The sequence below is a fragment of the Leopardus geoffroyi genome, chromosome B1 (genome assembly GCF_018350155.1).
Source record: "Leopardus geoffroyi isolate Oge1 chromosome B1, O.geoffroyi_Oge1_pat1.0, whole genome shotgun sequence".
NCBI lineage: Eukaryota > Metazoa > Chordata > Mammalia > Carnivora > Felidae > Leopardus > Leopardus geoffroyi.
The window spans coordinates 40,942,068-40,966,980 of record NC_059327.1 but is presented as its reverse complement, the minus strand read 5'-3'; the positions used below and the strand labels follow the sequence as shown (position 1 = coordinate 40,966,980).

General features: G+C 41.0%; 1 protein-coding gene across 1 annotated transcript; it reads left to right on the top strand.

The window, feature by feature from the left end:
• Positions 1-21,893: 21,893 nt before the first annotated feature.
• LOC123588486 (protein phosphatase 1 regulatory subunit 3C-like) lies at positions 21,894-24,331 on the top strand. Its single transcript, XM_045459562.1, has 2 exons — positions 21,894-22,812; positions 23,085-24,331. Exons 1-2 carry the CDS (start codon positions 22,620-22,622, stop codon positions 23,180-23,182), a joined length of 291 nt encoding a protein of 96 aa, XP_045315518.1. The 5' UTR covers positions 21,894-22,619; the 3' UTR covers positions 23,183-24,331.
• Positions 24,332-24,913: the final 582 nt, after the last annotated feature.

Genomic DNA, 24,913 nt, shown 5'->3' with positions numbered 1-24,913 from the left:
TTAATCTCTTTGAGACCCTGTTTTTAATTCTGTATACCCAGAAGTGGAATTGCTGGATCATATGGTAATTCTATTTAACACTTTGGAAATGTTATGCTGTTTTCCAGACCAGCTGTACTATTTTACATTCCCACCAACAGTGTGGAAGACTTCCACTTTCTCTACATCCTCACGCTGTTTTCCATTTTTGTTTTATTTTTTGTTTTATCTTTTTAAGTTTATTTGTTTTGAGAGAGGGAGAGAAAGAGAAAGAGAACAAGCAGGGGAGGGGCAGAGAGAGAGAGAGAGAGAATCCCAAACAAGCTCCACACTGTCTGCGTGGAGCCCGATGAGGGGCTTTGAGCCACTAGATCATGCCCTGAGCTGACACCAAGAGTGTGACACTTAAACGACTGAGCCATCCGGGCACCACTCCATTTTTGTTTTATAATGGCCATTCAAATGGGTGTGCAGTGGTATTTCATAGTTTTGATTTGCATTTCCCTAATTGTTGTTGATGTTGAGCATCTTTTCATGTACTATTCCTGTATCTTCTCTAGAGAAATGGCTATTCAAGTTCTCTACCCATTTATTTTTAGTTTACTTTTTAAGTTTATTTATTTATTTTGAGAGAGAGGGAGAGAGAGAGAATCCTAAGCAGGCTGGCACTGTCAGCATGGAGCTTGACGAGGGGCTCAAACCCACAAACCATGAGATCATGACCTGAGCCAAAATCAAGAGTTGGATTCTCAACCAAATGAGCCACCCAGGCACCCCTCTTCACCCATTTTTTAATTGGGTTGTTGGGTTTTTTTGTTGCTGAGTTTTAGGAGTTCTCTCTGTATTCTGGATATTAACCCCTTATCAGACATATGATTTGCAAACTTTTTCTCCCATTCTATGGGTTGCCTTTTTACTCTGTGAATAATGTCTTTTGATGCGCACAGTTTTAAAATTTTCATGAGGTCTACTTTGTCAATTTTTTCTTTTGTTACCTGTGCCTTTGGTGTCACATACAAGAAATCATTGTGAAATCCAATGTCATGAAGCTTTTCTTGTATGTTTTCAGAGTTTTATTGTTTTAGGGATTATGTTTAGGTCCTTGATTTATTTTGAGTCAATTTTCTATATATGGAGTTAGGTAAGGGTTCAACTTCTTTTTTTTTTTTTTTTTTTTTTTTTGCTTGTGGATATCCAGTTATCCCCCCACCATTTATTGAAAAGACTGTCCTTTTCCCATTGAATGGAAAAAATCATTTGACCATATATGTGAGGGTCAATTTCTGGGCTCTGTATTCTGTTCCACTGGTCTATATGTCTGGCTTTATGCCAATACCACACTATTTTGATTACTACAGCTTTATAGTAAGTTTAGACATCAAAGAAGTGTGAATCCTTCAGTTTTGTTCTTTTTCAAGACTGTTTTCATTATTTGGGGTTTTCTTGAGGTTACATATGAGTTTTGGATGTATTTTTTCTATTTTTGCAAAAAATGTTGGGATTTTGATAGAGATTATATTGAATCTGTAGATCACGTTAGGTAGTATTAACATTTTAACAATATTAAGTCTTCAAGTCCATGAACGTGGAGTGTGTTTTCATTTACTTATGTCTTTAATTTCTTGCAGCAATGCTGTTTAGTTTTCATTACACAAGGTTCTCATCTCCTTGGTTAATTCCTAAGTATTGTATTCTTTATGATGCTATTGTAAATGGAACTGTCTTTATAACTTTTCATTGTCTGTGTATAGAAATGTGACTGGATTTTGTGTGTCTGACTTTGTATCCTGCACTTTGCTGAATTCATGTATCAGTTCTAACAGCTTTTTTGCAAAGTCTAAGGTTTTCTACATATAATATCATATTATCTGCAAAGAGAGATCATTTGACTTCTTCCTTTCCAATTTGGCTATCTTTTATTTATTTCTTTTTCTTGCCTAATTGCTCCAGCTAGAACTTCCAGTACTGTGTTAAATACAAGTGGTAGAAGAGGTGATCCTTGTCTAGTTCCTGATCTTAGAGGAAAAGCTTTCAGTCTTTCACCATTTAATATGCTGTTTGATGTGGCTTTTATTATGCAGAGGTAGTTTACTTCTCTTCCTGTTTTGTTGAGTGTTTTTATCCAGAAGGGGTGTTGAATTTTGTCAAATGCTTTTTCTGTATTAATTGAGATGATCTTATGGCTTTTTTCCTTCATTTTGTTGGTGTGGCCTATTACAATGATCAAGTTCATATATTGACCCATTCCTGTATCCCAGGAATAAATTCCACTTGGTCATTGTATATAATCCTTTTTGCACCAGTGTTTGTAAGGAGTATTGGTCTGTACTTTTCTTGTAGTGTCTTTGTCTGGCATTAGTCAGGGTTATGCTAGCCTCAATGAATGAGTAAGGAAATGTTCTCTCCTCCTCCAAATTTTGGAAAAATTTGGTAAAGATTGGTATTACTTTTTTTTTTTTTTTTGAGAGAGAGAGAGAGAGAGAGAGAGAGAGCATGAGCGGGGGAGGGACAGAGGGAGAGGGAGACAGAATCTGAAGCAGGCTCCAGGCTCTGAGCACAGAGCCCTCTGCGGGGCTTGAACTCATGAACCGCGAGATCATGACCCGAGCCGAAGTCGGATGCTCAACCAACTGAGACACCCAGGCACCCCAGTATTAATTTTTCTTTAATTGTTTGGTAGGAATCACCAGTGAAGCCATCAAGTTCAGGACTTTTTCTGATTTGAAGATTTTTTATTACATATTCAGTCACCTTACCAGTTATAAGTTGGTTCAGATTTTCTATTTCTTCATGATTTAGTCTTGGTAGATTTTGTGTTCCTAAGAATGTGTCCATTTCATCTGGGTTATCCAATTTTGGTGTCAATTATTCAGGTACTCTCTTATAATCCTTTTTATTTTTCTTTTTTTTTTTTTTTTTCAACGTTTATTTATTTTTGGGACAGAGAGAGACAGAGCATGAACGGGGGAGGGGCAGAGAGAGAGGGAGACACAGAATCGGAAGCAGGCTCCAGGCTCTGAGCCATCAGCCCAGAGCCCGACGCGGGGCTCGAACTCACGGACCGCGAGATCGTGACCTGGCTGAAGTCGGACGCTTAACCGACTGCGCCACCCAGGCACCCCTAATCCTTTTTATTTTTCTAGAATCGGTAGTAATGTCCCCACCTCTTTTTCTGATTTTAGTAATTTGAGTCTTTTCTCTCTCTCTCTCTCTCTCATCTAGGTAAAGATTTGTCAATTTTACTGATCTTTTTGAAGAACCAACTTTTGGCTCTATTGATTTCCTCTGTTGTTTTTCTATTCTATATTTAATTTCTCTCTTCTCCAGTCCTTACTATTTCCTTCCTTTTGCCAGCTTTGGGTTTAGTTTGTTCTTCTTTTCCTAGTTTCCTAGGTTGTAAAGTTAGGTTTTTGATTTGAGAACTTTTTTGTTTTTAATGTAAACATTTATGGCTATAAATTTTCCCATTAGCACTTCTCTTGCTACATCTCATAAATTTTGGTATGTTGTGTTTTCACTTTTCACTTATATCTGTTTTCTAATTTCCTTTATGATTTTTAATTCGAGCCATTTGTTGTTTAATCATGTATTGTTTAACTTATACAATTTTGTGAAATTTTCAGCTTTACTTTAAAAAAAAATTTCTTTTCAACATTTACTTATTTTTGAGAGAAAGAGAGAGAGAGAGAGAATGCGAGTGCAAGAAGGGCAGAGAGAGGGAGACAGAGGATCCGAGTCTCACAGCACAGAGCCTAATGCAGGGCTTGAACTCAAGAACCATAAGATCATGACCTGAGCTGAAGTCAAGAGTTGGCCGCTTAACTGACTGAGCTACCCAGGCTCCCCTCAGCTTCACTTTTGTTATTGATTTATAACTTTATCCTGTTGTGGTCAGAGAAGATGCTTTGTATGGTATCCATCTTTTTACATCTAATGAGACTTAATTGGTGGCCTAAAATGTGGTCTATTCTGGAAAATGTTCATGTGTACTTGAGAAGAATATGTATGCTACTGTTGGGTAGAGTGTTCTGTATATGTCTGTTAGATCCAGTTGGTTTATTGTGTTTAAGTCCTCTGTTTCCTTACATAACTTCTGTTTGTTCTGTTCATTATTGTGGGGGGAGGCACTGAAGTCTTCAGCCGTTATTGTAAAACTGTCTATTTCTCCCTTCAATTCTTGCTTCATATATTTTTCATGGTCAGTCATTAGATGTACAAATATTTTTAACTGTTACATCTTCTTGCTGTATTGAACCTTTTATTAATATATAATGTTCTTCTTTGTCTCTCATAAACTTTTGTGATTTAAAGTCCGTTTTGTCTTGGGGCACCTGGGTGGTTCAGTCTATTAAGCGTCCAGCTCTTGATTTCAGTTCAGGTCATGATCTCATGGTCATGAGATCAAGTCCCATGTCAGGCTCCATGCCCAGCATAGAACCTGCTTAAGAGTCTCTTTCTCCCTCTCCCTTTCCCCCTCCCCGACTTGTGTGTATGTATGTGCTCTCTCTCAAAAAATATAAAAATACTCTATTTTGTCTGATATTGCCATAGCCACCTGTGCTCCCTTTTGATTAGTATTCACATGGAATATCTTTTTCCATCCTTATCCTTCCAGCCTGTTCATGTCTTTGAACCTCAAGTGAGCTTCTCTGGGACAGCGTATAGTTGGGGGTCATGTGTTTTTATCCATTCTGCCAATCTTTCAATTGGAGGTTTTAATCTATTTACAAATTTAAAGTAATTACTGATTAGTTCTATCATTGTGCTGTTTGTTTTCTATATGCCCTGCAGCCATTTTGTCCTTTATTTCCTGTCCTTCTTTTGTGTTTAGTTGATTTTTTTTTTTTTATTTTTGCAATGAAATGTTTGAGTTCCTTTAGGGGCACCTGGGTGGCTCAGTCAGTTAAGCATCTGACTTCAACTCAGGTCATGATCTCGTGGTTTGTGAGTTTGAGCCCCGCATCAGGCTCTGTGCTGACAGCTCAGAGCCTGGAACCTGCTTTGGATTCTGTCTCCCTCTCTCTCTGCCCCTCCCCTACTGATGCTCTGTCTCTCTCTCTCTCTCTCTCTCTCATAAATAAACATTAAAAACAAATACATTCTTTTATTATTTCCTTTTGTGTATATTCTATAGCTAGTTTGTGGTCATCATGTGGATTACATTTAATATGCAAGAGTTAAAATACTCTAATTTTAATTCATACCAGTTTAACTTCAATAACATAAAAACTTTGCTTATTTGCAGCTCTGTCTCATCCCTTTCAGTTGTTGGTGTCACAGAATTACATCTTTATACACTGTGTGCCAAAAGACATAAACTCATAATTCATTTAAATTCATTAGTCTCCTAAATTATGTAGGAAGCAAGATTTGTTGATACAAACCAAAGTTACAGTAATACTGGCTTTTACACTAGAACTCAGGTTTTTTTTTTATTTTTTTTTAACATTTATTTATTATTTAGAGACAGAGCATGAACATGGGAGGGGCAGAGAGAGGGGGACACACAAAATCTGAAGCAGGCTCCAGGCTCTGAGCTGTCAGCACAGAGCCTAACATGAGACTTGAACTCATGAGCCGTGAGATCATGACCTGAGCCGAAGTCGGACGCTTAACTGAGCCACCCAGGCACCCCTAACTCAGGTTTTCTCTTAAAATATATCTCTCTTATATCATGTAGAAAACAAAATGTACAGTTATAAACCATTATCACAATACTACTAGCTTTTATAATTGCCCATGTTTCCTTTATTAGATTTTTATCTCTCCATGTGGCTTTGAGTTACTATCTAGTGTCCTTTCATTTCACCTTGCAGGACTCCCTTGAGCATTTCTTGCAGGGCAGGTCTAGAGGTCACAAACTCCCTCAGCTTTTGCTTACCTGGGAGTGTCACAATTTCTCCCTCACTTTTGAAGAACAGTTTTGCTGGATATAGGATTGGTTGACATTTTTTTTTCTTTTAGCATTTTAAATATGTTGACCCACTGTCTTCTGGCTCTGAAATTTCTGATGAGAAATCTACTCACAATCTTATTGAAGATCCCTTGTTATATGATGATTTGCTTCTCTTTTGCACCTCTCAAGAGTCTCTGTCTTTGGCCTTTGAAAGTTTAATTAGAATGAGTCTTAGTGTGGGCCTCTTTAAATTCATCTTACTTGGAGTTTATTGACCTTCTTGGATATTGATATTTATGCCTTTCATCAAATTTCGGAAGTTTTCAGCCATTATTTCTTCAAATGTTCTCTCCATTTCAGTCTCTTTTTTTCTGGGATGCCCATGATATGTACATTGGTTCTCTCAATGGCATGATGTCCCACAGGTCCCTTAGGTTTTGTTCACTTTCCTTCAATTTTTTTTTCCTCTTCCTCGGCCTCAATAATTTCCATTGGCCTGTCTTCAATTCACTGAATCTTTCTTCTGCTGTTCAAATCTGCCTTTGAATCTGCCAGTTAATTTTTCGTTTTAGTTATTGAAATTTTCAGCTCCAGAGTTTCTTTTTGACTTCTTTTTAGGTTTTCTTTTCTTTTTTTTCTTTTTAAGTTTATTTATTTTTAAAAGAGAGAGAGAGAAACAGAGCACGAGTGGGGGAGGGGCAGAGAGAGAGGGAGACACATAATCCGAAGTAGGCTCCAGGCTCTGAGCTGTCAGCACAGAGCCCGACACAGGGCTAAACTCACGAACCATGATATCATGACCTAAGCCTAAGTCAGAGGCTTAACCAACTGACCCACCCAGGCACCCTTCTTTTTAAGTTTTCTGTTTCTCTGATATTTCCATTTTGTTCACACATCATTTCTTGACTTTCCACACATCTTCTTCTAGTTCTCTGAGCACCTTTAAGACAATTTTAAAGTCTTTGGCTAGATTATCATTAGGTCTTTTTAAGGGACAGTTTCTGTTAACTTATTTTTTCCTTTGAATATGTCATACTTTCCTGTTTCTTTGTATACCTTGTGATTTCATGTTGAACACTGGACATTTGAAACTAAAGATGTGGTAACTCTGTAAATCAGACTCTCTCTTTTCCCCAAGGTTTGCTAGTTTTGTTATTGTTTGTTTTTATAGGTTTTGCTTTTCTGTTTGTTTTAAGCTGTCTCAGTGCCAGGGAGCACCCTGGGGTGTAAACTTTAGGTCTTCTCAGGTCTTTTCTGAACCTTCCCCTGGGCATGTGTGGTCACTTTCTAATCTTCCCTGTATATGCAATTAGTTCTTAATGCCCTAGTCTTTAAGTCTGGCTCCTTAACAGGGAAAAAGTGAAAAATAAAAGGGGAAAGAAAAGGTATCAGCCCTTTAAATCCCTGGAAAGTCACCTCAACCAGAGGGAAAGGGGCTTGCAACAATATGGGGAGGTTCTGTAATGGCTGCCTGCCTCTTTGTACCTCTGGGATCAGAAGAACCAATCACCATCAGAGCACAGAGCCCCCTATATTTAGATTTCAGGGTCCTTTTTGCCCATCCTAGCTCCCATCAGCTAAGTGCAAGCTGCTCCAGGGACACTTGTACAGCCACCTACCACATGACTAGGAGTGAAGGATGAGTAGCTGCTACTGAGCTAAGAACCGAAACTGACCAAAATCAACTGCAGTTTACCATCCGAGTCTTCTCCTGGAAGTTGCAAGCCTTCAATAGTCCCCAGAGTTCCAAATAGTTACAAAAGACCCATTCTGCCCATGCAATAGTTGTCTAGGCAGAGAGACAGTTTCCTGGTGCTTCCTACTTCACGATCTTCCCAGAAATGCTCTGAGGATTGATTTCTTTAAGTGTATCTAATAAACTAGTTCTGAAAATACCCTCACTTATCAAAACAACTTCATTTTTTTTAAAACCAAAATTAGTATTCTTTACTTAACAGCTTGGTTTCAAATAACATAGCTGTTTCAAGTGAATATCTCTCCCATGGCTGAAAAACAACTACTGAGTGTTGTGAAAATTAATAAAGGAAAACCTCACTGAAGCAGAGTTGGGAGGCCAGGAAAAAGAGCAGTACCATGTAACATCAATTATAGACACCAACAGAAGAGTCCCCAACAGGAGAGAATCATCAATTCTAAGTCCCAATAGGGAAAGATGGACACTGCATCTCCCACAAGAAATCTACCCCTGCAACTCAGCCGACGAGGAACTGTCATCACCCTGAACTCTTGCTTTTCTCCAATAGACTTTCGTTCAAAACAACCCCTTCCAGCTTTCTCCTTCTCCATAATACCACATTCCTCTCCTTTCTTTGTCGGACATGCGTATGGTTTTCCCATAGATTGCATGTTCCAAATGATAATTCTCTTGTCATTCCTGAGTAAACCCATTTTTGCTGGTAAAATAACTATTTTTACTTTTTTAAGATTAGCAGGGTATTCAAAGAAATGTAGTATAGATTCCGAATGCAATGATAATAATATGTTTATCAAGTATTTACTATGAGTCATACTATTCTATATGTTAAGTGGATAAATTTGTAAACCTTCACGGCAACTTTTGAAAAGAAAAACTTGAGATTTTTGAAATGAGCAAAAGACATTCTTCGATATCCTGCAAGTGGGATATCTGATGTATGTAGAGTGTGTGCCCATGTCTTTGGGCTATTTTACAACTCTGTGAAGGTAGAAGTTAACTTATAGAGAACTGATAATGTGAATATCTCCTGACTGTTGAAGCAAAGAATTCCTATCCATGGCAGTGCAAATGAATTTTGTCCTGTAGAGTGTCAAATCCTCACTTGAACTGATTTTAACATTTTCCTGGTCCTCTCATTAAATAGTGAGTTAAAGAAAACCTTTGCCATATGTTTGTTTTACATCTCTCTGAGAGGCAACAGTCCCTACCTTATACCTGTTAACATATTTTAATTTTTTTACTATAAGATAGGTAACACTGATAGTCCCATTGGATAGATGAGAAAGCACACTAATCTGCGAAGGCCGCATAGCTAGCTATTAGAGGATATGGATTCAAAACCCAGTGAGCCTAGAGCACCAGAGTCCAGCCCCTTAATACCTTGCAGTACCGTCTCCACAAAAGGAAAGAAGATCCAAAAACGTTTTGAGAAATGACAGCTGTACTGGAGTAAGTTCACGTCTTCCAAAAAGACACCCTTGAGGGAGTAACCACTGCCATTCACATTATTTTAGAGGAAGTGGCATTTTCCTTAACATAGGAGTGCTCTCTGCTTTAAGCGGATCTTGTTCTGCATATCACAATGCTGACAAATTCTTCTAACTTGTTAAGGAAAGCTATTCAAAATAAATTCACACAATTACCCAAGCCTTGCTTCGTGTCCAGCTCTACTAGGTTCTATGAGAATAAGAATTGGGGCCCCTGGGTGGCTCAGTCGGTTGAGCGTCAGACTTCAGATCAGGTCATGATCTCAGGGTTTGTGGGTTCGAGCCCTGCATCAGGCTCTGTGCTGACAGCATGGAGCCTGGAGACTGCTTCGGATTCTGTGTCTCCCTCTCTCTCTCTCTGCCCCTAACCTACTCGCAGTCTCTGTCTCTCTCAAAAATAAATAAACATTTAAAAAAAAAAAAGAATAAAAGTGAATGACAATTTCTACCCCTGAGGAATTTACAATGAATCCTAAGAGAACCCCCTAAGTGTAAATCTGAAGATACAGGATTATTTAACTCAGGGAAAAAATTCTTAAGAGCCAGGACTATGATGGTTGAAAAAAAATGATTTGCTTGGATTCCAAGCTTTGTATATCAGAGGATGTTTTAAGCCTCTTGAGTGGGGTATTCCTTGGGACCCAAAGTTGTTCCCAGCTCAAATGTGAACTTTTTAAAGCTTCAAATTGCTGCTTCTGTTATCTTTGAAGGTGCAATTTTCCTTAAGTACAATTCTGACCATTTCATTGCCTCTCTCAAAAAGCTTCAGTGGCTACCCACTGCCTACAGAAAAGGAAGGGGGTAAAGGAGGTTAATATTTTTGTGCGCATCTGGGGTGAAGACAGTGTACGAATTGCTCTCCACAAATTACGTTGTGTAATCCTCATAACAACCCTCTCCGGTCTTCCTGCTTAAATTGCTCTTTCTCTTTCTCTAAATGGCTTCTAATCTTCTTTTTATGCTTACAGTTTTACTATTTTATGTTTATTAACATCCCACCAAAATTCTGTGGGGAATTAAGGGAGGTATAAAGAATTTTCTATTAGGAACACTGGAACAAACAAGATGACTTAGGCATGACTGCAATCTAATTTCCTGAATAGATCATGAAAATAATACAATGCAAAATGGCATATGCCTCATTTAACTTTATTTGTTAGCACACACGGTGCGTGCATACCCACTTGGCTGCATTTGCAGGCACGGCTGCCCTCATCCTCCAGACATGGCAGCTGGTCCTCAGTCTGGGGGAGACTGCAGCCCACCTCCTCCATTTTTATAACAGAGCATCAACTGTGCCATCTCCCAGCATCTGAAGCTTTCTGATCTCCATCAACAAGATCACATGTGGACCCTTGGGTGAACTCAGTCATGAAGAATAGACTGCTAACCATGGCCCGTCAACAGCTTAGTAAATGAAACAAGAGAGATACTAAAAGCCATATCAGTCTCTTTCTCTTGGTTCCCATAACTTTTATTTCTGCATCAAACTTGATCCCAGAAGGCAGTACCCCTGGACTAATGGGAATGTATTTGTTCCTTGATTTTAGCGAAATGGCCATGTGAATCGCATCTCCATGTCTTCCAAAAAGTATTGTTGAGGACTTTCTCAACTATATTACCTATTGTTTTATTTATAAGAATCCATGTAAGAAATTTTTCTCAGAATTTAGTACAAGTAAAAGTGTGCCTCTTCAGACTTCTATGATTCATTGTATCAGACAGAGGAGTCCTATTGGTTCCCATTTTTAGCCTTCCTACCATGGAGCTCAGAACCAATTACTGTATTCATTGCCTCGCCATGGTTTCCCATAACATTGCCTTGGGTCTTTCCTTAAATAGTTTCTGATCTTTTTATACCTACAACTTTACTATTTTGTCTTAATTTAAAAAGCTACCCCAAATCTTGAGGAGAATTAAGAATGAATGAGTAGTACATAGTAGTAACTTAGGCATATACTAGTAACCTGCTGTTCCCAGTATTTAAAACATGTAGGAATGAGCCATTTCATGAAATACAAATTGCTAGGTGAGGAACATAAGCAAAACAGGTAATGAAGGCAAGAGTTGTAGTGTCCTGTCACTCTAGAACTTGACAGAGAGTGAACAGATCATATACATTACACAACACAAAATAGTAGTATGCCGCGTGCTTCATTTAAATTCAATAGTAAAAAAGATGTGAAGTTTAAAAAATTAAAATAAAAAAATAGTAGTATGCCAAGTATAACTCCACTCCATTTGGTAAACAAACTTCTAAGGTCAGACACTGTGGTGTGTAACTTGTATGTAACTCGTGCATCAGAGGAAGAAAGTGTATCATCCAGTGAGGGGGATGAACAAGAACACAATCATGGAATAATATGCTTTTCTTAAAAGTAGGAATGGGCATGGAGTGGTACAAAAGAACACAGGAAGGAATCCAAAGACAAGAAATCACAAAAGCTTCCTGGAAAGGGTGGCCTAGCCAAGACTTGAAACACTAGAGAAATTAGCCAGGCTGAGGAGGAAAGAGAAGATGGCTATTTTGGGTAGAAATACCATGAGCAAAGGCACAGAGCCATGGGGCACATACACCATCATGGGCACTCCAAGGAGCTGGGCATGGCAAGATCATAGGATGAGAGTGGGGTGTGGGAGGAGGGCAGCTTCCTGTCTTACAGGGTCCCCTAGAAGACATCTGGGAGGCACTGGAGGACGTGAAGCTAAGATATGAAATGATTGGATTTACATTTTAAAATCTAATTTGCATTTAGAAAAATCCTTCTGGTGACTGTGGAGAATGGAGGCCTCACTACAAGATTTGAAATCAGTGGCTGTGCTGGCAATCCAAGTGAGAAGAAATAAGGAGCCTGTAGCACACAAAGATGCAGATGACGTGGCAATGGGCAGGCAACTCTCCTTCCTGTAATGGCAGAACCAGTAATTTGGGTCAATTCACAGTGAAGATGATTTAAAAATTGGATAAAATATAAAAACATTTTTCTGAAGACATCAAATTGCTAACAAGCTAGTGATGAATTGTTACACCAAGGTCAACAAGACCTCGGAAGTCCAGAGAAATGAGTCCAGCATTGGCTAGTCCAGATGCTAGCCAAGAGACTGAATGGTACTGCCAATAGCCAAATGCAGTGATCCTAAATCTGGGGTCCACAGACCATTCAATTCGGGGGGTGGGGGGGACTATGACATTGATTAAGAAAAAATTACATCTTGGGCATCTGGGTGGCTCAGTTCAGTTAAGTGTCCGACTTTGGCTCAGGTCATGATCTCATGATCGAGCTCTGCATTGACAGTGTGGATCCTGCTTGGGATTCTCTCTCTCCCTCCCTCTCTCTCTCCACCCCTTCCCCATTCACAGTTTCTCTCTTTCTCAAAAATAAATAAGTAAACTTAAAAAAAAATAAGAGGGTGCCTGGGTGGCTCAGTGTCCGACTTCAGCTCAGGTCATGGACTCATGGTTTGTGAGTTCGAGTCCCTCATCGGGCTCTGTGCTGTAATTCTACATTATGGTTTGTATTAGACCTGCTGCTAGAACTTTCTATCTAACACATTAACAAAGAAGCACATGCATTACTGTGTCACACATTTTTTTATGTTATTTTATTTTATCGTTTTAAAGGTTTACTTATTTTTGAGAGAGTGTGTGCAAGTAGGGTAGGGGCAGAGAGAGAGGTAGACAGAGGATCCAAAGAAGGCTCTGTGCTGACAGCAGCAAGCCTGATGCGGGGCTCGAACTCACGAACCATGAGATTGGGACCTGAGCTGAAGTCAGACATTCAACTGAATGAGCCATCCAGGGGCCCCATTAACTTTTTATTTTATTTTAGAGAGAGTGCAAGCAGAGGAAAGGGGCAGAAGGAGAGAGAGACAGAGACAGAGAGGGAGAGAGAGAGAGAGAGAGAAAATCTTAAGCAGCTCCCCGCTCAGTGGGATCACCCTGGGATCACGACCAGAGCCAAAATCAAGAATCAGGCAGCCAACCGGGTGAACCACGCTGCCGCCAACGTATCACAAATTTTTAATCAGTGTTTTGCTGACTTTATTTCAATATAATAGGTTTCCTTTGTAAACCTATTTATTTTATGATTTTAAAAGCATTGTTCTGAGGAGTCCACAGACCCATAAGACTGCCAATGGACAAAAATGGTTAAACATCTCTTGCCTGGTGGAACCAGTGGCACAAAAGTTGGAGTCCAATGACTGTGAAGGTTGAGAGTTCTGGTAAACCACCCTCCTTGGATCAGGACTCTGGGAGTAAAAAAGAATTAGAAGTAAACCAAGCCCTCACATACAGATTTTAGGTCAGCCTCTAATCATGTGGATGATTCTGAAAATTTCAAGCTTGTAAATTGGATTAAAGCAATCCAGACTGCTGGTGGACAGAACTAAAATCATCTCTGAAGAAAGAGGACTCCCCAGGCCTCAAATGATTTCTAGAAATAATTTTCAAATAAAATGTCCAGCATAAAGTTAACTAGGCACATAAGGAGAAAAAGAATGAGAAGCAATAGAAGCAACAGATAACAGAAAGTAAGGTATTCCAAAAGGGGGAATTAATAGGCACAGGCTGTAAAACAACCATATTCATGGGGATAAAAGATGAACTCAAACATCAGTGAGGAACTATTAGCAATATAAAATAATATTGTGGATTTGAAAAACAAAATGTTAGTAATGAGCAAGTCTGAAAGAAGGGGATGACCACTTAGATTGGAGGTGGGTGCAAATTACAGTAGAAGAGAAAGAAGTCTAGAATGACATCCAATCTGGGTAACTGTGAAAACACTAATCATATCAATTGGTATAGGAGAATGTAGAAGAATTTTGTTAGTTGGAAGCAAAGCAAAGAAAATGATGATGTCATGGACTTACAGAGCTTAATGTATTCATGGGCCATGAAAGTGGAAATTCCTGCAGGAATCTGGCTGGAGCTCAGGAAGGAGGTCTGGTATGGAATATAACAAGTAAGTCATCAGTACTCAGGTGAAGTTGAAGTCCTAAGAGCAGATGAGATAACCAAAGGACAAGTGTAGAGGGTATGAAGAGAGCTCTGCAGATCAGGGATTCTGGTTGCGAGAGATGAAACTCCACCTGAGTCAGCTTCAGGAAAAGGAATTTACTGGCTCCTGCAACCAAAAGTGGTAGCTGGTCCCCAATGACCCAGTAGGTCCGTAGATTCCAACACTACTTTGAGAGGTGTGTGTGTGTGTGTGTGCATGTGTGTGTGTGTGTGTGTGTGTGTGTGTGTGTGTTTATCCCAGTCTCTATCTTTTCTCCTGCTTCTCTATATCCTGTGGCCTTATTCTCTCCTACAGATGGGTTTTCCCCTCAAGGCAGGAAATAGAGCTCCAGGTGGCTTCATGTTACTCCACTCCAAATTAACGCATTCATGTGTTAAAGTCCCATCCCCCAAGATGATGGTATTTGGAGGTGGGGTTTTGAAAGGTAATAAGGTGTAGGTGAGGTCATGAGGATGAGGGCTCAATGATGGGATTAGTGCCCTTATGAGTAGAGGAGATCAGAGATACCTCCTTTTCCACCATGTGAGCACACAGCAAGGAGGTAGCCGACTACAAGTTAGGAAGTGGGTTCTCACCAGAATCCATCCATGCTGGCATCTTGACCCAGACCTATGAGAAATAGTTGTCTATTTTTTAAACCACCCAGATGATGGTATTTTTCTATAGCAGCCTGAACTAAGACAGCAAGCAAAAGTACCATGGAATTTCCATCCCTGAGAATCTCTGGGAAAGGAATAGCTCTGTCCTCTGTCAATGGGAAACTGAGACTTCCTTACTTCTTGTGATTCATAGCCAACCAAGATGCTTTAGACTCCAGTGACCTTTAAAATGAAACTTTTTGGGGCACCTGGGTGGCTCAGCCAGTTAAGCATCTGACTCTTAATTTCAGCTCAGGTCATGATCTCATGATCCCCTCATTGGGCTCCTTGCTGATAGTGCAGAGCCTGTTTGGGATTTTCCTCTCCCTCTCTCTCTCTCTGCCCCTCCCCTGCTTGTGCACTCTCACTCTCTCTCAAAATAAATAAATAAATAAATAAGCATTAAAAAATTTTTTAAAGAAAAATTTTAAAAAATAAACTATTGGGACTACATCAAAATAAAAAGCTTCCGCACAGCAAAGGAAACAATCAACAAAACTAAAAGACAACCTACTGAATGAGAGAAGACATTTGCAAATGACATATCTGATAAAGGACTAGTATCTAAAATATATAAAGAACTTGTACAACTCAACACCAAAAAAACAATCCAAATAACCCAATTAACAAATGGGCAGAAGGCATGAACAGACATTTTTCTTTTCTTTTTTTTAATTTTTTTTTTTGTTTGTTTTAAGTTTATTTATTTTTGGGACAGAGAGAGACAGAGCATGAATGGGGGAGGGTCGGAGAGAGAGAAGCAGACACAGAATCTGAAACAGGCTCCAGGCTCCGAGCTGTCAGCACAGAGCTCGACACGGGGCTCGAACTCACGGACCGCGAGATCATGACCTGAGCCGAAGTTGGACGCTCAACCGACTGAGCCACCTGGGCTCCCCCAGACATTTTTCAAACAAATACATAAAGATGGGTCAGGTACATAAAAAGATGCTGTACATCACTCACCATCATGGAAATACAAATCAAAACCACAATGAGATATCACCTCACACCTGTAAGAATGGCTAAAATCGAAACCACAAGAAAGTAGTGTTGGTGAGGATGTGGAAGAAAAGGAACGCTTGTGCACTGTTGGTGGGAATGCAAACTGGTGTAGCTACTGCAGAAAACAGTATAGAGGTTCCTCAAAATATTAAAAATAGAATTACCATATGATCCAGTAATTCCACTACTGGGTACTTACCCAAAGAATATGAAAACACGAATTCAAAAAGATATATGGGGGCGCCTGGGTGGCTCAGTTGGTTAAGCATCTGACTTCGGCTCAGGTCATGATCTCATATTTCATGGGTTCGAGCCCCGCATTGGGCTCTGTGCTGACAGCTCAGAGCCTGAAGCCTGCTTCGGCTTCTGTGTCTTCCTTTCTCTCTGCCCCTCTTCTGCTTACGCTCCGTCTATCTCTCTCAAAAATAAATAATAAAAATTAAAAAAAAAAATTTTTAAAGATATATGCACCTCTATGTTTAGAACAGCATTATTTACAATCACCAAATTATGGAAGCAACCCAAGTGTTCATCTATAGATGAATGGATAAAGAAGAGGTTATATATATATATATATATATATATATATATATATATATATATAATGAAATATTACCCAAACACAAAAAGAATGAAATCTTGCTATTTGCAACAATATGGATAGATCTACAGGGTACAATGCTAAGTGAAATAAGTCAATCAGATTAAGATAAATGCTGTATGCTTTCGCTCATGTGTGAAATTTAAGAAACAAAACAAAGAAAAAAACAAAGAGCAAAGAAAAAAAGGGACAAACGAAAAAGCAGATTGTCAACTATAGAGAACAAACTGATGGTTACCAGAGGAGAGGTGGATGGAGGGATGGGTGAAACAGGTGATGGGGATTAAGGAGTACACTTATCATGATGAGCACTGAGTAATGTATAGAATTGTTGAATCACTATACTGTACACCTGAAATTAATATAACACTGTGTGTTAATTATACTGGAATTAATTTATTAAATGAAACTGCTTAATTTTAGTGAATTAAACAGAACAAATAGTAGTTTAGACATGATGACTAATGATGAAGCCATCAATTTTCATGTGGTAATTAGAGGCATAAACTCGACCTGATGACCAATTTGATCTTGGTTTTTAAGGGACAATTAGTTTTATGGGATAAAAAATGCAGAAGAAAATGGTTAGGGAATTATTTAATTGAAAGGAAGAAGGAAGGAATTAAGCAGTTTAAAAAAAAAAATGAATGTTAAAGGGACCAAAATTCTCTAATACTATGATTAGCAGGAGGAAAACAATGGGAAAAAAATGGAGTCTTGTAAAAATCAAGCTGCTTTTCTAAAGTATAAGTCAGCACACTCAGAAGCATATATAAAGGAAAAAGAATCAGAAAAGTGACAAATGACAAAGAAAGCCAAACCTAGAACTTTTTCCAAAGAGGAAAGAGACCTACACGGTGTCATGAAGAGAAGGCTTTTTGTCATGCAGGTATCAAAACACTGAAAGGGTCTACCAAAGAAGGTTGTAGAAGCTATGGTCTTGGACATTCAAAAAGAGTCATAGATACTTTTCTGCTCCTGTAAGTTTTCAATATTACCTTCCTCACACCTGCAAAGGATTGGACTAGAAAATCTCTCAAGTTGCCCTCCAGTTTTCAATCTGCCTACAGCCCAGCAGCCTTCTGCAGATTTGTGCACAGTCCCACAAGTGCCTCTTTCAGAAAATTAACACTAAATCTACATTTTCAAGGTGCCTTCTGGTTTTCAAAATGTTTTCACAAGTAACAGGTTACCAGGAGATGATGCTGAAATTTGGAGTCAAAACTAGGTTCAAGTCCTGAATCTGAATTTTTACTAACTCAGGAACCTTGGAGAAATCACTTCCTTATCTGTAAAATAAGGAGAATGGTAACACCAACCTACAGGGTTGTTGCAAGGAAAAAGTGAGATAAAGGTGTTCAAAGGGTTTGGAAAATTCTAAAATATTAATCATATGTAAATTGTTAATTTATTGTTGTCTTCTTCTACAATACATTAAGGTGAACAGAGATCCCTATCCCATTTGTAGACTGTCATGGCTGCTCATAATTTCCAGGAAATGATTTATCCAAGATGGGAACCTTGCACTTCGGACTCAGAAAGCCAGTTCTCTTTCCTGACCCCACACTGCTTGGCCAGTAGAAATCTGTTGTAGCTCTGAGCTCTTCAGAGAGCACTGACACAGGCAATGCCTACCCCACTGCCCACTTTCTGTGTTCTGTGTTAGGTAGCAAGCTTGCTTAGCTTGTGGTAGATCTTCTCCACTTCCAACTTTGTTTCAATATGTTCTTCTAACCTAGAGCTTATTGAAAGGACCAACAAGATGAAAAGAAGAGAAATCTAGAAAAAACAGTCCAGGGGCACCTGGACAGCTCAGTTGGTTGAGCATCCAACTCTTGATTTCAGCTCAGGACTCACTAAGAAGATACAATAGCACCGAGCTTTCACACACCAAACAAGGTAGTATTGCAATAATATATAACATAGTTGTCAGAGAACATACAAATTTGAGAAAAATGCAATCATAGAAGACTTGAACACTCATTTCTCGGTATTTGAAATTCAAGTGGAAGGACTTTAATTTAACAAAATGAGAAAACACTTTTTTTTTTTAGAAAATTGGATCACATATTAGTCAACAAAGCAAATCTCAGTAAATTCCCCAAAATAAAGGTAATAAAGACAACATTTTCCGAATGCTAGAAATTAAACAACCATGTGGTCAGCAACCTTGCTATTTCTGTTCACCTTTGTACCTCAGTACCTAACACATCACTTACCACGCTGTAGGGATCCAGAGTATTGGTTGCATAAAGGAGAAAGGATGAAAAACATACCCTCCCCCAGTATCATCCTTTAGAAATTTCAATAACACACTTAAGAATAATTCTCATATCAGGGGTGCCTGGCTGACTCAGTTGGTAGAGCGGTAGCATATGACTCTTGATCTCAAGGTTGTAAATTTAAGCCCCATGACAGGTGTAGAGATTGCTTAAAAATAAAATCTTAAAAATAATAATATTAAGTCTTGCACCAAAGAGAAAACTAAAATAAAAACTGGAACCTATTTAGAAATAAATGACAATAAGAGCACTGTGTATAAAAGCATATGGGTTTTCTTTGTGGAAAAGGTATGATCTTAAATGCATTTCTTAAAAAGAATTTTTTTTAATGTTTATTTATTTTTGAGACAGAGAGAGACAGAGCATGAATGGGGGAGGGTCAGAGAGAGAGGGAGACACAGAATCTGAAGCAGGCTCCAGGCTCTGAGCTGTCAGAACAGAGCCCGACGCGGGGCTCCAACTCATGGATCTTGAGATAATGACCTGAGCCGAAGTCGGACACTTAATTGACTGAGCACCCACGCGCCCCTTAAATGCATTTCTTAGAGAACACAAAAGATTGAAAATAAATGAAATAAAAGCATTCCACTGAAAAAGGCACAAACATAAAAGGGAAAAACAAAAGGGGGAAACCATACTGTGAAAACAGAAAATAATGGACTAGACAACAAGAAAATCAATATTCCAAACAAACTAAAGAAGAAAACCTCAGGTTTACCGTGAAAAAAATAGAAAACACAACCGAAGAGTATTAGGAATAATAAAAGAACTGTAGACAACATGGAGGTTTTTTTAAAAATTGAGAGAACACTGTGCTTAACTTCATGTTGTTAAATTTCAAGTTTAGAGGAAATGGCTGATTTTTAAAGAAAATACAAATGATCAAAATTGAGACAAGGAGTAACATGACCTTGGGTGGTCCAATATTTACAAACACACTTTCCCAGTCTCTTGTTTGTTGATTTTGCTTATGGTTTAACCATGCAGAATGTCTCCTACCCAAAATATACCAATGCTCTCCTATAACTCTTCCTTATAATTTATAGCCCCTTTTTAATTTTTTATGTTTATTTATTTTGAGAGAGACAGAGACAGTATGAATGGGGGAGGGGCAGAGAGGGAAGAGACAGAGACTCTCCAGCAGGCTCTGTGCTATCAGCAGGGAGCTGAATTCGGAGCTCCAATTCCTGAAACTGTGAGATCATGACCTGAGCGGAAACCAAGAGTCAGAGGCTTAACCAACTGAGCCACCAAGGCGCCCCTATATCACTTTTAAATTAACGTCTTCAGTTAGTTTGGTGTGGAGTAGCGGTCTACCTTTATTTTCTTCCAGATAGATAGCCCACGGTGCCAATGTTATTTATTAACCCAAGAACTACTACTTCATTTTAAAATATACAAATGGCTTACTGTAAAAATTGGCAAAAGATTTGACTATGCACTTAACTGAGAAGAACTGGAAATGGCAAGTAAATATATGAAAATACTACATGTCATTTTCTTTTAAAAATATCATCAAAACAATCATGACATATTGTTTTTCACCTATCATATTGAAAAATATTTTAAAACGTGATCATTTTAGTGATGGCGGAGATATGGAAATAGGGCAACTCTTGAAGGTTACTGGTAAAATTAGAAACTTACACAGCCTTTCTGGAGGCAGTTTGGTGGTACCAGCAGAATTTTAAATGCACGCACCCTTTGAACTAACAGTCCTCATTCTAAGTATCTGTCATGGAGAAATTCTCACACATGTACACAAATGTATGTATGCAAGAGTTTTAACTGCACCATTTTATTAGCAAAAAAAAAAAAAAAAAAAAATTGAGAATCACCTAAATGTGTGTAGTAGAGTATGGTGGACCCATACAATGGCATACCATGTACCATGGATGAAAAATGAGTCACATCTATAATATGAAAAGAGGTTCACTGCTGTATATATTAAGTGAAAAATACACATTGCCTTTATATATATTCATTCCGAGGCCATTTTTGAAAGAACCAAATCTCCAAACCACCATATAATTAACAATTTACCTTCTTGAAGTTTTTTTTTTTTTTTTTAACTTTTGATTGAAGTAGAACATAGGTACAGAAAATTACACAGGGAACTCACCTGTGGTCCCACCACCCAGATCAAAAGTAGAACCATTATCTAGGAGTCTGGTGTGCAGGGGTGGGGGGAGTCTAAGCTATATACAGATGTGGTATTTAGCATATGAAAGTAATTGAATAACTGTCAAAATTGGATGAAGATCTCCAAGGAAAAGGTATACAGTAAAACCTTGCTTTGCAAGCATAATTTGTTCCAGAAACATGCTTATAATCCAAAGCACTTGCATATCAAAGCAAATTTCAAGAACCATTGGCTCGGTTGTGATCACGGGACTTCCGCGTCAGGTACCACTTGTACTGCAAGACATTGCTCGTTTATCAAGTTAAAATTTATTAGAAATGTTTACTCATCTTGAGGAATACTCGCAGAACAAGTTACTCACAATCCAAGGTTTTATGGAAAGTGAAAATGCAGAGGGCTGAGGACTTGGAGTGAATTAAGATTTAAGGGATAGAGGGGCACCTGGCTTGCCCAGTGGGTTGGGCCTCCGACTTCCACTCAGGTCATGATCTCACAGTTGGTGGGTTCCGCCCTGCTGCCGGCTCTGGGCTGCCAGTTCAGAGCCCGGACCCTGGAGTCTGCCTCGGATTCTGTGTCTCCCTCTCTCTCTGCTCCTCCCTGGCTCATGCTCTCTCTCTCTCTCTCTCTCTCTCTCTCTCGCTCTCTCTCTCTCTCTCTCTCTCTCTCTTGCTCTCTCTCAAAAATAAATAAACATTTTAAAATTTTTGAAAAAAAAGATTTAAGGGATAGAGAGAATACAGTGGTCTGCAAAGGAGACTGAGCAGGATGCTAGGGGTAAGAACACGAGGAAAGCTGTCCATCACCTGAGACAACAGGAACGCGTCCAGCACCGGAGTGCCATGGACGCACACCAGGTGGGATTCCTTATGGAGGTGCTTTGTGTCCTGTGACCTTGTCACTCTGTCCACAACTGACCGAACCAGAGGTCTGAGCCCAAGGGCCCTGTAGGAGCTATATTGGCCAATGAGTGCCCCACCCAGTGACCCTCCTCTCTCTGGATCACACACACACACACACACACACACACACATACACACCACAGGGGTACAGAGCAGTAAATGAACACAGAAACAGAAACACAGAAAGAAGGCAGTGGCAGAAGTGTGGCTGGGAAGAAACCATGACGTGGGGCTAAGAGAGGCCACAAAGTGGGCAGTATGTCACTGCATAGAGGTGCGGAGGGAGAGGCACAGTCTGTTCCCACCCCCACCCCCCTGGGGAAACGACATGCAGGGTGTGGGAACCCTCTCTTCCCTGGAGTATGTCTGCTTCCTGGTCGGCCTCTCCTCAGCGCAGACCACAACTACAGAAAACCCAAGCGTGACATTACGCCTAAGGGTGCCCGGTCGGGGGCAGAGGGCTGGCGGCCCAGGGCAAAGTGCCTGAGTCACACTTCTTGTCACATCCTTTTCATTTCCCCCAGTGGGTCCCACGTGAAAGGCCTTTCTGATTGGCTGCCTCCCAGGGGCCAGTGCACCCCGGCCTGCTGGCTCTCTAGGGGTCAAGGGCACATAAATAGCTCCTGCCGGGAAAGTGGTCTCAGAGAAAAGGAGCTGCTGCCTGGAGCTACGTAGGGTAAGTGCCCCTGTCTCGAAGAACCGACCGGCTCTCCCTCGGCGCCCAGCCCACTGCCACTGCTTGCAGGTGCTGCTTTCGACCCGGTTTCTGCAGACATCTGCAGGCAGGGGACCCCGAGGGAGAAGAGGTACAGTGACGTGGCAGGGAGTAGGAAGGGCGGGCTGGGCTGCCGTGGAGAACGCCAGGGCCTTCTGCCCCGTCCTCAGAACGTCCTTCCCGGTTTGCCAAAGGTCCCCGCGCGGCAGGCCTGGCTTCTGCGTACCGCCCCCATGCACCTCGGCCTCAGCCACAGCACCTCCCAGCCGCGGCCCCTGCGGCCCCCGCGGTCCCTCCGCTCCTGTCTGGCAAGACCTCCTAAACCGCAGAGCCCCAAGAAGCAAGTGGTGTTTGCGGACACGGCGGGGCTTTCGTTGACATCCGTGCTCGTGTTTGAGGACGCTGTAGGCGGAGACTCCGAAGAGGGTTCGTGTCGCGCCACCAGCTTCCCGCGCCCCGCACTGCCCCCAATCACCTGAGCACCCCTCCCCCACCACGCCTCCGCGCGCCTGGGCGGCTCTCGGAGCTTCCGGAGGCACCCGCATACCCGGAGCGGGTGCGGGGAGCAGGGCGCAGGGCAAGGGGCTGGGGGCTGCCGGGAGGCACGGTGCGCGCGCGCGCTGGCTTTCCAGTGCAGGTGAGCAGCACTTTTGACGCCTGGGACTCCTTCCAAGAAGCGTCCTGTGTTCATCCGACAGGTCCTTGCAGATGCCAGACGGACAGCTTCGCCTTCCAGATGGAGAGGCCGCTGGATCCCCGGGCCCTGAGGGCACTCTCCGGGTCTGCTTCTCCTTAGAGCTTGCTCGGAAGCTCTTGGGGGACAAGAACCAAGGCCAAAACCATTGCTTGGTGCCTAGTTCCCAGTCCTGCTCCTCAGAATGAAGCTGAACTCTCCGAGGGCCCACAGGCTGAGCCCTCTCGATTACTTTTTCTGCACAGGCAAAGCTTGGTTTTGTTGCCCAGGTTGTGAGCGTTTCCTCTCCCTCCAGGATCTTTACCCAGACTGTGTTTGCTTCCGAATTCATAGTGGGGAAACGGGACCACGGCAAGCCCTCCCTTCTCCTCCCCCTGCCCCAGGCCTTGAATGCTTTGTATCCTTCTCTCCTGGCAGGCTCACTTCTCACAGAAGTGATATTTCCTTCAGGAAGATGCTGGCAACAGCACCCTTTACCCTTTGCTGGGAAGGAAGCCTTTGGAGTGTGGAACAGAATTAACGTACATAAAGCTTTTACATGTAATTCTTTAAAAGGCCTGGCAGAGAGGGTCTGTAAGGACTGCGTGGGTGTGTGGGTGAGGTCAGGAGGAGTTGTTTACCTTGAAGATAGAGATGCAGCACAGAAATATGCTTTTACTTTCTCTCGTTCTAGAAGTGGCTATTTTCCTGGTAACTCAAAATCGTCTGGCAACTTCAACTTTTGCCCCCCCCCCCCAAAAAAAATGTTTGCTAAAGCATCTTCACGGTTCATCGATTAAACACCTGACCTTTCCCCCTCTCCAGCAGATAAGAGTCTGGGGAAACTGTCTACCTCAAAATAAATGCACTGAAAAAACAGACATTATGAACTACTCAGTACATTTTTAAAGTGTAATTTACCTAGACCGAGTTGCCAGACTTTTGTTCCTATTTGCCTCCACCCCCCTTACACACACACTTTCCCTGTTGTATTTTATCCCCCTGTATTGAAGCTGCTTACTGAACTGCTTGCTTCCCTCAGGGCCTGGGAAGGCTGGGATAGGACTGCCAGGTACATTGTTGGCCACCCCTGAGACACTCAAGACATATGGGTTGAAATAATGAATATTTGTGCCAAGTATGTTCCCAGCTTCATTACATAATGTTCTGAGATCCTTAGTCTTTGAAAGATTTTACCCTCTTTTCAGAGATTGTTCATTCTCTCAGATTATCATTCATAGATGACAAACTTTAAATAAAAGTGTTTTTTTTTTTTTTTAAATCTTTATCTCCTTTGTCCTTGACTTCTTGGTTGAACAAGCAACATTCACTTTGTTTATTTTGGTCCCTAGAGGTCCTCCCCCAACCCCAATCCCTCCGTGTAAAACAGCCAGGTGGTCTGGGGCGCCTGGGTGGCTCAGTCAGTTGAGCATCCAACTTCCCCTCAGGTCATGATATCGCGCTCTGTGAGTTGGAGCCCCGCATCTGTGAGTTCCAGCCCTGAGTCTCTGAATTCGAGCCCTGCGTCGGGCTCTGTGCTGACAGCTCAGAGCCTGGAGCCTGCTTCAGATTCTGTGTCTCGCTCTCTCTCTCTGCCCATCCCCTGCTCATGTTCGGACTCTCTCTGTCTCAAAAATAAATAAAACATTAAAAAAAAATTTTTTTTAAACCAGCCAGGAGGTTAAAGGGGTAAAGATAGAAGGAGCCAACCCCCAAGCTTCCTGGGGCAGTGAGAACACAGCTGCAGCTTCCTCATCTGATAAGGGACGCTATTGACACTGTTTCCTCCCCCTCCGTACCCAGGCTTCTATGTCTGGCTTATTAAGAGATGATCACAAAGAGGGTGGGCCATCC